General features: G+C 42.2%; 1 protein-coding gene across 1 annotated transcript in view; it reads left to right on the top strand.

Annotated features, from left to right (window-relative positions):
• Nucleotides 1-377: 377 nt before the first annotated feature.
• LOC143302170 (collagenase 3-like) overlaps nt 378-12,500 on the top strand; it is a 20,359-nt gene continuing 8,236 nt past the window's right edge. The window contains exons 1-6 of the mRNA XM_076616709.1: nt 378-1,209; nt 6,778-6,893; nt 7,977-8,152; nt 9,586-9,664; nt 11,213-11,352; nt 12,206-12,457. Of these exons, the coding sequence (XP_076472824.1) occupies nt 985-1,209; nt 6,778-6,893; nt 7,977-8,152; nt 9,586-9,664; nt 11,213-11,352; nt 12,206-12,457 (988 nt within the window). The 5' untranslated portion in view covers nt 378-984. The remainder of the gene's footprint in view (nt 1,210-6,777; nt 6,894-7,976; nt 8,153-9,585; nt 9,665-11,212; nt 11,353-12,205; nt 12,458-12,500) is intronic.

Genomic DNA, 12,500 nt, shown 5'->3' with positions numbered 1-12,500 from the left:
CTGACAGTCAACCGTATCATGAGCACAGGATGTTGTGTGTGTGTGTGTGGTTTTTTTTTTTTTTTTTTTTTTTTTTTTTTAAATGCGAAGATGCAAGAAGAGGAGATGGCGATTGGCCCGTCATACAGGATCCAACCAGCCAGCGTGCAGAGCGTTCGTTCGAGCCTCGGTCGAGGTCTGTGCGATGATACAAAGTGCCACTCACACACAGGAAGCGTCAGCAGTGACGTCACCCTGGCCAACCTCAAACCTCACACAGCAGAGGACCCGTGCACACAGGACAGGATGATTCACTGACGCACCGGACTTTGAACGCTCGTCACACACACGGATATCGGTTAATTAAGCGAGACGGGCACATGAATCACCACCCATCTGCGCTGAAAACCAACACGCGCGGACTGATTGACATTCGAGAGGATCGCCGGTCATTTTCCAACTCCGGAACATCGGGGGTCTGAGGATATAAATACGGTCATCGACGTCCAGGGTTTCATCATTTCTTTTCGAGTCGTTCGACAGAAACGACGATTACAAGTTGTTTTTTTCATTTTCTGGCGAAAATACCTCGTGAACATCATTCGTTGGATCTACTATATATCACCATACCTTCAAACACGAGCTGTTCTGTGTATGTTCATGATCAACCATAGCGTGTACAATTTGTAACTCTGAAAACGTCTCAACAAATCCCGAAGAACATTCGCCCACAGTTTCTACACGACGGAGGGGAGAAAACCCCCCAAAACAAACAAGAACAAACGCGAACTTCACCCCCCAAAAAGAAATTGTCAGATAAATACAAACTGGTTATAAAAAAAAAATTTTTAAAATCAGTCAGGGCACTGACCATTCCTTTGCCCTCTTCAGTCGATTCTAGTGCCGACACCTGAGGAAGAAGAAACATCAAAGAAAGACACCATCTTCCAACAAAACAAAAAAGACGCTGTACGCCATCATCCAAACTTTAACCAAGCACCAAGTATGACGAAGACGGCGACGACAACAACAGGATGGTTGGCTCTGTCCGTGATGGTGATGCTGACTGCGGCACTGCCCCCCACGGGCACTCTTCCACCAGTGGCAGAGAACTCGCTACAGCGGCACCTGGTCAAGAGGGACGACCCCGCCAGCCGTATCCGCCCCATCGCCAGCAAGCCTCTGGAGGTTCGGGACGAGGACCCTGACAGTGACACCGCCCTGGCCGCTGTGAGTACTGACACTGAACACACGTGTTGTCGTCGTTGTCGTCATCACCATCATGATCATCACCATCACAACCATCATGACCATCATCATCATCATCACCATCATCATCATAACAATAACTTGTCTGTGTTGTAATATTGCGCCTCTGACTAAATTTTCAATAACAGATGATGTAAAAAAAAAAAAAATTTTTTTTTTTAAACCCCAGTAACCTGTATATATTGTGATATCGGAGCTGGCGAAATTTCTCGAGTTTGAAGTAATGAAAATAATAATAATAAGAAGAAGAATTAACAATGACTTATCTATTTTGTAATATTGCGCCAGGAGAAATTTCTCCAGTTTGATATGATAAACTTTTTCTTCTTCTTTTTTTTCCTCTTTTTTTCTTTCCTTGTCTCATCTGATATCTGATGATGATGATGTTGATGATGATGATGATGTCGATCAACATTACATAATAATGATGGTAATGTTAACGATCATCCTCGTTCCCAATAGCTGTCTGGAAAGGTTGGAACCCCGATCCCCTTCTCCCTCTCTCTCTCCCTTCCCCTCTCCCTCTCTCTCTCTCTCTCTTTCTCTCCCCCTCTCTCCATCCCTCTCTCCCTTTCCACCCCCCTCTCTCTCTCCCTCCCCCCCCCTCTCTCTCTCTCTCTCAGTTCAACAGTACGTGATTTGTAAGCAGAAGATATCTGTCATTGATCTCAAGGAAATGACACAAATGTTCCATGCTTCCTTTCCGGACAAGAACGTTGGTCTCTCTGTTAGTCATCATTGTTACGATAATGATACTCGAACGCAACCGAAAAGTATTTTCCCAATATATATATATAGAGAGAGAGTGAGATATAGTGTGGAGTGATGGCCTAGAGGTAACGCGTCCGCCTAGGAAGCGAGAGAATCTGAGCGCACTGGTTCGAATCACGGTTCAGCCGCCGATATTTTCTCCCCCTCCACTAGACCTTGAGTGGTGGTCTGGACGCTAGTCATTCGGATGAGACGATAAACCGAGGTCCCGTGTGCAGCATGCACTTAGCGCACGTAAAAGAACCCACGGCAACAAAAGGGTTGTTCCTGGCAAAATTCTGTAGAAAAATCCACTTCGTTAGGAAAAACAAATAAAACTGCACGCAGAAAAAAATACGAAAAAAAATGGGTGGCGCTGTAGTGTAGCGACGCGCTCTCCCTGGGGAGAGCAGCCCGAATTTCACACAGAGAACGAACGAACGAACGAACGAACGAATGTTTTATTCAGATAAGGCCAGAGCCCCTTACTGAAGGGGGAATCATTGATAAATAATAATTACAAAATGACATGACACAGTAAATAGACAATTCAAATCAACCAAAAATTGTTAGCACAATATCAACCATATCACCCAAAATAGTCAACACAAATATTCAACAACATTCACGAGATAACTGTACTTAGTCTCTTCAATCCTTCATATATATATATGGCCAAGTTATGCAGAGTACATTCCTGTCTTGAAGACATGAGTAAACTGAACCTAAAATTAGACGGATCTCTATAATATTTCGGTTGAATAAGTTTTTGTCTAAGGTCACACAAAGCAGGGCAACATAACAAAAAATGCAATTCATCTTCTTTACCCGAACTGCATAATCGGCATGTATACCTGGGTTCATTTAGAATGCTATACCTAAAACTATGAGAAGCAATACTAGAAATACCAAATCTAAATTTTGTCAGTGTACATTTTATATATCTGTTCAGTCCTAACTCAATGTATGGCTCAATCACATGTGATGTTTTAAAAAGTCTAAACTGTGCGAATCTATCACTAGTTTGTATATGATCATGCCAGTCTTGCCACCTGCAATCAATAATACGTTGTCTGAAACACTTTAAGAAACCTGCAATATCTTCCACCCCTTGATTATCCCATACAAATGCAAAGCCATATGTATTTAAACACTGACGAACACTCGTTGCCCAAGTCTTCTTACCATTATTATCCAAACTATATAACATTTTATATGCTTTAAATGGATATCTGTTTTCATTCATTCTAGTCAACTTTAACCAATATTTAATACATTTTATATAAGAATTTAGATAAATAGGGTATCTCCCCAGTTCGCCATAAACAAGATCATTTGGAGTTCGATTGTCTACATTAAGAAAACGTTTCAATGCAAACAAGTGCACTTTTTCTGTTACTATCCTATTTTCCAGTCCCCAGATTTCTGCTCCATACTGTAATATTGGCTGAACTTGCGAATCAAATAATCTAACAAATACACTAAAAGAACTACAGTCTACTTTATACAAAATATGAAGAATCAAAATAACTGCTTTTTTTGCTTTATTCGCAATGTCTTGACATGCAAAGTTGAAACTAAGTCTTGTTGAAAAATAAATCCCAAGATATTTATATGCGTTTACGACAGTTATTCTTTCACTTCCATATGACCATCTTTCATTTCTTGCCAAATACCCTCCCTTACGAAAAACAACAATATTTGTTTTATCCATATTTACCTTCAGCTGTAAATTAGTTGCAGCAGTGTATAAACTGTTAAGTTGTCGCTGTAAACCAACTGTTGTTATAGACAGCAAAATCATGTCGTCAGCAAAAAGTAAAACAAACAGTTCAATCAAATCAAAAGTAACACCATGTTGACCATTTTGCATAATTTCTAACGCTAGTTCATTAATAAAAAGTGAAAACAAGACAGGGCTACAGACATCCCCTTGCTTAACCCCACGAATACAATTCACACAATCTGATAATTTTGCCCCCGATCTCACTCTCGCTTTCACTTCATTATACATACTTTTCACACAAAGATACAGCTTACCACTGATTCCATTTTTCAACAAAACAGGCCATAAAAGTTTTCTAGAAATAGAATCGAAAGCCTTTTCAAAGTCAACAAAAGCAACATACAATTTTCTATTATTTGCAAACTGTTTTTGTATTGCGGCCATTAAAGTAAATATATGGTCAATAGTTGAATAGCCTTTTTTAAAACCAGCTTGATATTCTCCAATTATGTTATTCTGTGTTATCCATTCTTGTAGTCTATTGTTAATAATGGAACTGTATAACTTACTACTAATATCACTTAAAGAAATGCCTCTATAGTTGTTTACATTGTTAATATCACCTTTCTTAAACAATGGCATAATTATTGATTCTGTCCAATTGCTTGGATAGATTCCATTATCAAACAAATAATTAAACAGCTTCACCAGGAAACTAACAGTCGTCTCACCAGAATGTTTGAAAAATTCACCAATCAGTCCATCAGGGCCAGCAGATTTATTTCACACAGAGAAATCTGTTGTGATAAAAAGAAATACAAATACAAAAATAAGAGGGAAAAAAAAGAGAGATGAAAATACAGAAAACGAATTTCACTTCTAACTTCTTCTCTCTTTCTTTCTGTTTTTTTTTATCTTTCAAGTTTCGCTTTGAAGAATATAAAAGATACACGAGACGAATGTGACGTCTTTTACATCAGCAGCAGCAGCAGCAGCAGTAGAAAGACGTGGTTTGGTTGGCGTACGGCAAATAGCTAGAAATGATTATCAGAGCACTCCTCATCAGCTTCACTTTGGAAGCGAACAACCAAGCCAAACAAAAAGTACTGGATCAGAATTAAACCGGGCTTGGAATTGGTTTTGATCCTTTTTCCTTTTTTTCTTTCCTTTTTTGTCTTCGTTTTCTTTTTCTTTCTTTTTTTCTCTTTTTTTTTTCTTTACTTATTTATGTATTTTATTTATTTGTATTTTATTGCCTTTTTTCTTTACTTATTTATCTATTTTATTTATAAACATTTTGAAACAAGAGAGGCAAGGCCTTCAAGATTCACTTGTGATGCACTTTTTAAAAAAAAAATCCAAGCTTTTTATGTATTGAGTATAATTTCAAAATGTAATTTTTAAGATGAGAAAGATCAGTTTAAAGCAAACTAAGTCCCCTAGCATTAATTACAGAGTAATTTCCCTTATTTTACTGTCTGCACCAAAACGTTTGCAATAAACAAAACTTCCATGCTTAGCAAAAGAAGTTCCTGTTTGAACAAAAAATGATAATAACGACAGATCTTTTGTTGGGTCGAATATCAGATCAAAGTGCTAAGTTTAGAGAATACAAAAAATATAAATATAACAGTAAATGCATTATACTCAATACATAAAAAGTTTGGATTTTTTTTTAAAAGTGTATCACAAGTGAGTCTTGAAGGCCTTGCCTCTCTTGTGTGTATTTGTTTTTATCACAATGGATTTCTCTGTGTGAAATTCGGGCTGCTCTCCCCAGGGAGAGCGCGTCGCTACACTACAGCGCCACCCTTTTTTTCTTTCTTTTTTTGTATTTTTTCCTGCGTGCAGTTTTATTTGTTTTGTTTTTTTCCAATCCGAAGCGGATTTTTCTACATGATTTTGCCAGGAACAACCGTTTTGTTGTCGTGGGTTCTTTTACTTGCGCTAAGTGCATGCTGCACACGGGAACTCGGTTTATCGTCTCATCCGAATGACTAGCGTCCATACCACCACTCAGGGTCTAGTTGAGGGGGAGAAAATATCGGCGGCTGAGCCGTGACTGGAACCAGCGCGCTCAGATTCTCTCGCTTCCCATGCGGACGCGTTACCTCACTCCACTTATAGTAAAGCCCGCCGCTGAAAACCACTTAAACTGGTATCACTTTGTTTCATGTGATAATGTGTGTGTGTGTGTGTTTCCTGCATACAAGAAGACAAGCCGTCTATTCCTAATGTCAAACAGCGTATTCACTGCTAGTGACATCAAAGTTTTTTTTCATTGTACATTATCCATTTGTCCCTGTCAGTCCGTCTGTCTTTGTCTGTGCCTCTGTCTGTCTCTCTGTCTGTGTCCCCACTCCACCCCACCCCCTCTCTCTCTCTCGCTGCCTCTCTCTCTTTTTGTAAACTGGATAACGATGATGATGATAACAATAATATAAATTGTAAAAAAAAGCAGCAGACATGATTTTTTTCCCCTCCCCTTCGTGTTTGGTTTGTGCAAGCAATATCCTTTTATATTAATTATTTTTTGCTGATAGTTTAAACGCGATAAGTATAATGTGAATGGTCAGTTTCTTAATGTATGCGTACTTATTCTCCGCACGTCGCATATCTATGTGCTTGCGTGTGCTTGTGTATGCGTGCGTATGTAAATGTGTGTGCGTACGTACATGTGTGTACGTATGTACATGTGTGTGTGTGTGTGTGTGTGTGTGTGTGTGTGTGTGTGTGTGTGTGTGTGTGTGTGTTGGCCTACACGATTTTGTGAAGCTGCAGCCAGTGCATCACATATCATTACATCATATTACATCAGATCTGGCTGCGGCGCTCTAGACTGTTCTCTTTACTTCTTCTGTTCAGCTTCTGCTGAATTCGATGCTCCTCCTCCCTTGGCATGCATGCATGCATCATCATCATCATTACCATCATCATCATCATCACCATTACCATCATCATCATCATCACCATCACCATCATCAACATCATCATCACAACACTGTTACGTACGTCTCTAACACGCTGCAATGCTTGCATCCTGTCCCGCCCAGAACTACCTGATCCAGTTCGGCTATCACCGCAGTGGCAAACCGCTCGACTTCCTGGCCCCGCCACCCGGCGGAAGTGCCGCAGGTCAACAAGAGGATGAACAGACCAAGGCCATCAGGTGAGTGACGTCACAGTGGCAGCCACACAGTGGTAGACCACAGAGCTTTGAAGTTGTGGTGGTGGTGGTGGTAGTGATGAAAGGCGATTGGTCGATCTTGGATGTAAACAATGTCAAGTGGATGCGCAGTTTCAAAGTGCGTCGTGGTTTTAAGTTGTTGTCAGCAGACTTCCTTGGTCCAGGGATATAGGGCGGTAGGTGAGGTCACAGCGTTTGACGTAATGTTCGTCTATGTCTGTCTGTCTGTCTCTATCTGTTGTGTGTGTGTGTGTGTGTGTGTGTGTGTGTGTGTGTGTGTGTGTGTGTTATATCTCCAAACATACAAACAGATCCTGTGCTGCTGTTGAATCATCCAACAGGTACTTAGGAGTGGGGAAAGAACAGCTCTTACACCAACGCACACTAAACCTCATGGTACGTGAATGCTGTTCAACAGTGCATAGTAATCTGGGTCTATTGGGGTGTGAAGGTTGTTCAACAGTGCGTAGTAATCTGGGTCTACTGGGGAAAATAAAGGTGAAGAGGAACAACACACATAGCTGTACTTGATATCATTCCAGTCATTTCAGTCTTTCTGTCTCGAGTAAAACAAAATTAATCAGATAATTTCCACTCCAACCAAATAAGATAACATGAAATGAAATGAAATGATGAAATAAAATGATATGAAGAATAAAAGAAAATGTAAAAAAAAAAAAGATAAAATAAAATTAAAAAAAAAGACTTGGATTTTCAAGAGAGAGAAATCGAAATCAAAACTGATTTTTTTTTTTTTTTTTTTTTTGTGGGAAAATGAATAGACACTTATTGGCCTGTTTTCATCCTGCCCTCGTAAGGAAAATGTATAGATTAGTGTAGATAATACAAGAGAGAGAAAGGAGGAAATCAATACACACACAAGTCACACACACACACACACACACACACACACACACACACACACACACACACACAGAGAATAATTTGCTAACCTTATGCAGACGGAGCACAAACACAGGTTAACAAAATACAACACACAACGACATGAGACCAGTGAAGCGAGTGCAAAAGCAAACGACACCAACATCCACTGTGCCTCCACAGACGGTTCCAGAGTTTCTTCGGGCTGAGTCAGACGGGTACACTGGATGAGGACACCCTGAAGCTGATGAAGAGGGACCGTCGGTGCGGGGTGGCCGACCTTCCACCCGACGAGAACGAGGACTCCTCTCACGTGACACACGCGGGCAGCCAATCACCTTCCAGCTACGCACTGATGGGTATGTGGGACCACAAAAAACATGTCTATAATGTGTGTGTGTGTGTGTGTGTGTGTGTGTGTGTGTGTGTGTGTGTGTGTGTGTGTGTGTGTGTGTTAGCTATTATCATTAGTAGTAGTAGTAGTGGTATTGTTGTTGTTGTCGTCATCGTCGTCATAAACAGCATATCTGATTAAGGAATAGACTCATGTTACTGGGTTTTTTTGTTTGTTTGTTTGTTTTGCTTTTGTTTTTGTTTTGTTGTTGTTGTTGTTGTTGTTTTTATTTACTGCCTTTCCTTTCTGATCTTTGATTCAGAGCAGTTGGTTTGTTTTGTTTTGTTTTGTTTTGTTTTGTCTTACACACACACACACACACACACACACACACACACACACATACACACACACAAATGTATCTCTCTCTCTCTCTCTCTCTCTCTCTCTCTCTCTCTCTATATATATATATATATATATATATATATATATCTTACAGTTGGTTTTTTTGCCTGTGTTTTAAAATATAGCCTATATTGTCAAAGCTTCAATTTTGAATAGTTGTTTCAGTTCATCTCGCAACCATTAAAACATTAAAGTTAAAACAACCAAGTAAACAATTGTGCAATGGTCACGCAGTGTTGTAGTGTGTGGTGTGATGGTGTGGTGTGTGGTGTGTGGTGTGATGGTGTGGTGTGTGGTGTGATGTGATGGTGTGGTGTGTGGTGTGATGGTGTGGTGTGTGGTGTGATGGTGTGGTGTGTGATGTGATGGTGTGGTGTGATGGTGTGGTGTGTGGTTGTGATGATGATTGTGGTGTGTGGTGTGATGGTGTGGTGTGTGGTGTGATGCTGTGGTGTGTGGTTGTGATGATGATTGTGGTGTGTGGTGTGATGGTGTGGTGTGTGATGTGATGGTGTGGTGTGTGGTGTGATGTTGCGCAATGTGATGTGATGGTGTGGTGTGTGGTGTGATGCTGTGGTGTGTGGTTGTGATGTTGTGGTGTTTAGCTGTGATGTTGATTGTGGTGTGTGGTGTGATGTTGATTGTGGTGTGTGGTTGTGATGTTATTTGTGGTGTGTGGTTGTGATGATGATTGTGGTGTGTGGCTGTGATGTTGACTGTGGTGTGTGGTGTGATGGTGTGGTGTGTGGTGTGATGCTGTGGTGTGTGGTTGTGATGTTATTTGTGGTGTGTGGTTGTGATGTTATTTGTGGTGTGTGGTTGTGATGTTATTTGTGGTGTGTGGTTGTGATGATGTGGTGTTTAGCTGTGATGTTGATTGTGGTGTGTGGTGTGATGTTGATTGTGGTGTGTGGTTGTGATGTTATTTGTGGTGTGTGGTTGTGATGTTATTTGTGGTGTGTGGTTGTGATGATGATTGTGGTGTGTGGCTGTGATGTTGACTGTGGTGTATCATTTCGCTGACGCTGTGTTTCTGTGGGTGTTGATTGGCAGGCACCAAGTGGGACAAAAACAGACTGAATTGGAAACTGGACACTTCCTCCACCAGGCAACTTACCTCTTCCGTGCAACGGTGAGGACACACACACACACACACACACACACACACACACACACACACGGCACATAGCTTTTTCTTCTTTTTTTTTTTTCTTTTTTTTTTTTCAAGACTAGCACTGCCTCATTTCAAGTTAATAATCCTGAATATGCTGCACGGATGACACCCCATTTGCTACTCAAAAAAATCCAAGTTGTTTGCTAATTCTGTATTGTCCGTATATTCTGTGTTAGCATATTCAGGATTTAATATCTATGCCAACCCTGATTAAAAGCTAATTAATGTTTGCACATTCCTTCTGACATTGCTGCAAAGTGCACATGTTAAAATGATCAGCCGAAGCTTCTTTTTTTTCGAGGAAATAAGTGTCTGGGTTTGTTTCAGCGTTCCTTTCATTTACCTGTGCGACGGGCGCAATAGCCGAATGGTTAAAGCATTAGACTTTCAATCTGAGGGTCCGGGGTTCGAATCTCGGTGACGGCGCCTTGTGGGTAAAGGGTGGAGATTTTTTACGATCTCCCAGGTCAACATATGTTCAGACCTGCTAGTGCCTGAACCCCCTTCGTGTGTATACGCAAGCAGAAGATCAAATACGCACGTTAAAGATCCTGTTATCCATGTCAGCGTTCGGTGGGTTATGGAAACAAGAACATACCCAGCATGCACACCCCCGAAAGCGGAGTATGGCTGCCTACATGGCGGGTTAAAAACGGTCATACACTTGAAAAGCCCACGAGTTAACGTGGAAGTTGCAGCCCACGAATGCAGAAGAAGAAGATTTACCCTGTGTGCTAGCTGAATCGGCAGCATGAGCAGCATTGACTTGAAGTTGTGTACCTTGTGACTGAAAAGAGTTACTTCTCTTTATTGTTGTTTGATGATTCATTCTCCTCGTCTCATTGTTCTTTCATTTCCATGTCGTCTCTCTCTCTCTCTCTCTCTCTATATATATATATATATATATATATATAATATTATATATATATCATATACAATTAATATATCTTTAATATACATATTAATAATATATATATGGCTTGCACGAGGCGCCGTGGCCCACGGACATATATAGAATGGATCTATTTATAGGTTAGTGGCCGTGGTAGATTCAGTCAGGACTGAGCGGGATCGGGGGGTGGGGGTGGGGTGGGGTGGGGTGGGAGGGTTTGACCCTTTCACTGCCAAACTCACATTTATGCAGCAGCTAGGTAGAGGACCCATGTCACAGAAGGGTGACCAGATCATGGGTCTGTTATCCATGAACCTACTGCTCTTAATGTTCGGCGGTTGGATAGACCATATTTTCTACCCATCACAGGGGGAATCCCCAGCTGTACATAGACACCATATTTACTGTGTTTATAGCACAAGGGAATTCTGCACTCTGAATTGACTGGCGGTGAAAGGGTTAAAAGTGGCGGAAGGAGAGGACTGGGCCCCGCCTTCCTAGATCCTATGCCGAGTTCCGGACAGAGTGAATGATGATGAATTCACGACCCCTATGTCCGCAAAAATGCGGTGGGACCTTTGAACTTGACTTAACCTTTGACATGGCCTGTGCAGACGAGTGTTGCAAAAAGCGTTCTCCGCCTGGCGCAGAGTGACGCCCCTTGAGTTCGACGAGCGGGCGGGAGGTCAGGTTGACATTGACATCAAGTTTGGGGCCCGTCACCATGGTGACGACTACCCCTTTGATGGGAAAGGTAAGCCCTGTGTGTGTGTGTGTGTGTGTGTGTGTTTGTGCGCGCGCGTGCGTTTTATATAATCTGGCCAGCGCAGATTAACCATAGTCTACCATATAACACCACACACAACAAACACAACACCACACTACACCACCCCACCAAACAACCCACGCCTCACAATACCTTCAACCACACCAAACACCACACCACATCTCACACCACCACACCAAACCACACCAAACACAACACAACACCAAACCACACCACACCACACCAAACACGACACCACACCACGCCACACCACACTACCACACACCACACCACACCACACAAAAACCTAACCAAATGCAGCACGACACAAAACAACACCACACCAGCACAATAACCATCCCACAAAAGAACAAAAACCCAAAACCTAAGTCCCTACAGTCACCCCTCTTTCCGCACAATGACCGCCCAGTGAACACTAAAACCAACCACAGTGTCTTCAGTCTGGGACTGCGACAGACGAGGCCGGGTGTGGCTGTGTAAGGGGGGGAACTCGGAATGGGCGGCGTGGGAGTAACGCCACTTCTTCTTCTTTTTCGTTCGTGGGCTGCAACTCCCACGTTCACTCGTATGTACACGAGTGGCCTTCTACGTGTATGACCGTTTTTACCTCGCCATGTTGACAGCCATACTCCGCTTTCGGGGGTGGAGTAACGCCACTGAAACGGTGTAGATGATAGGGATGCGAAAAAAAAAAAGTTTCTTTAATCACCCATCTTTCCTTTCTATTTTCCCTCCAAGCAAAGTTCTACCCAAAGACAGCACCACCTCAGAATCATGATTTGAGTTATTCCTACAGTCCTATGGTCCACTCTCTCTCCAGGCAAAGTTCTGGCGCACGCCTTCGGGCCGGGTCCGGGCGACATTGACGGCGACATGCACATCGACAACGAAGAGGACTGGTCCTCCGCCAAAACGAAGGAGGTGAGCGACCTGTACCTGGTGGCTACACACGAGCTGGGTCACTCCTTGGGGCTGTCCCACTCCCGGGACCCGGACGCCCTCATGTACCCCTACTACGGCCTGACCGACCGTCTGGGGCGTGACGACATCAAGGCCATCCAGTCCCTCTACGGTGAGTTCATGCAATGATGGTAATAATGATGATAATAATAATA

This window comes from Babylonia areolata, chromosome 29, assembly GCF_041734735.1.
Source record: "Babylonia areolata isolate BAREFJ2019XMU chromosome 29, ASM4173473v1, whole genome shotgun sequence".
Classification (NCBI taxonomy): domain Eukaryota; kingdom Metazoa; phylum Mollusca; class Gastropoda; order Neogastropoda; family Buccinidae; genus Babylonia; species Babylonia areolata.
Note: the sequence above shows the minus strand (reverse complement) of the source record. Positions and strands in the feature narration are given on the sequence as shown.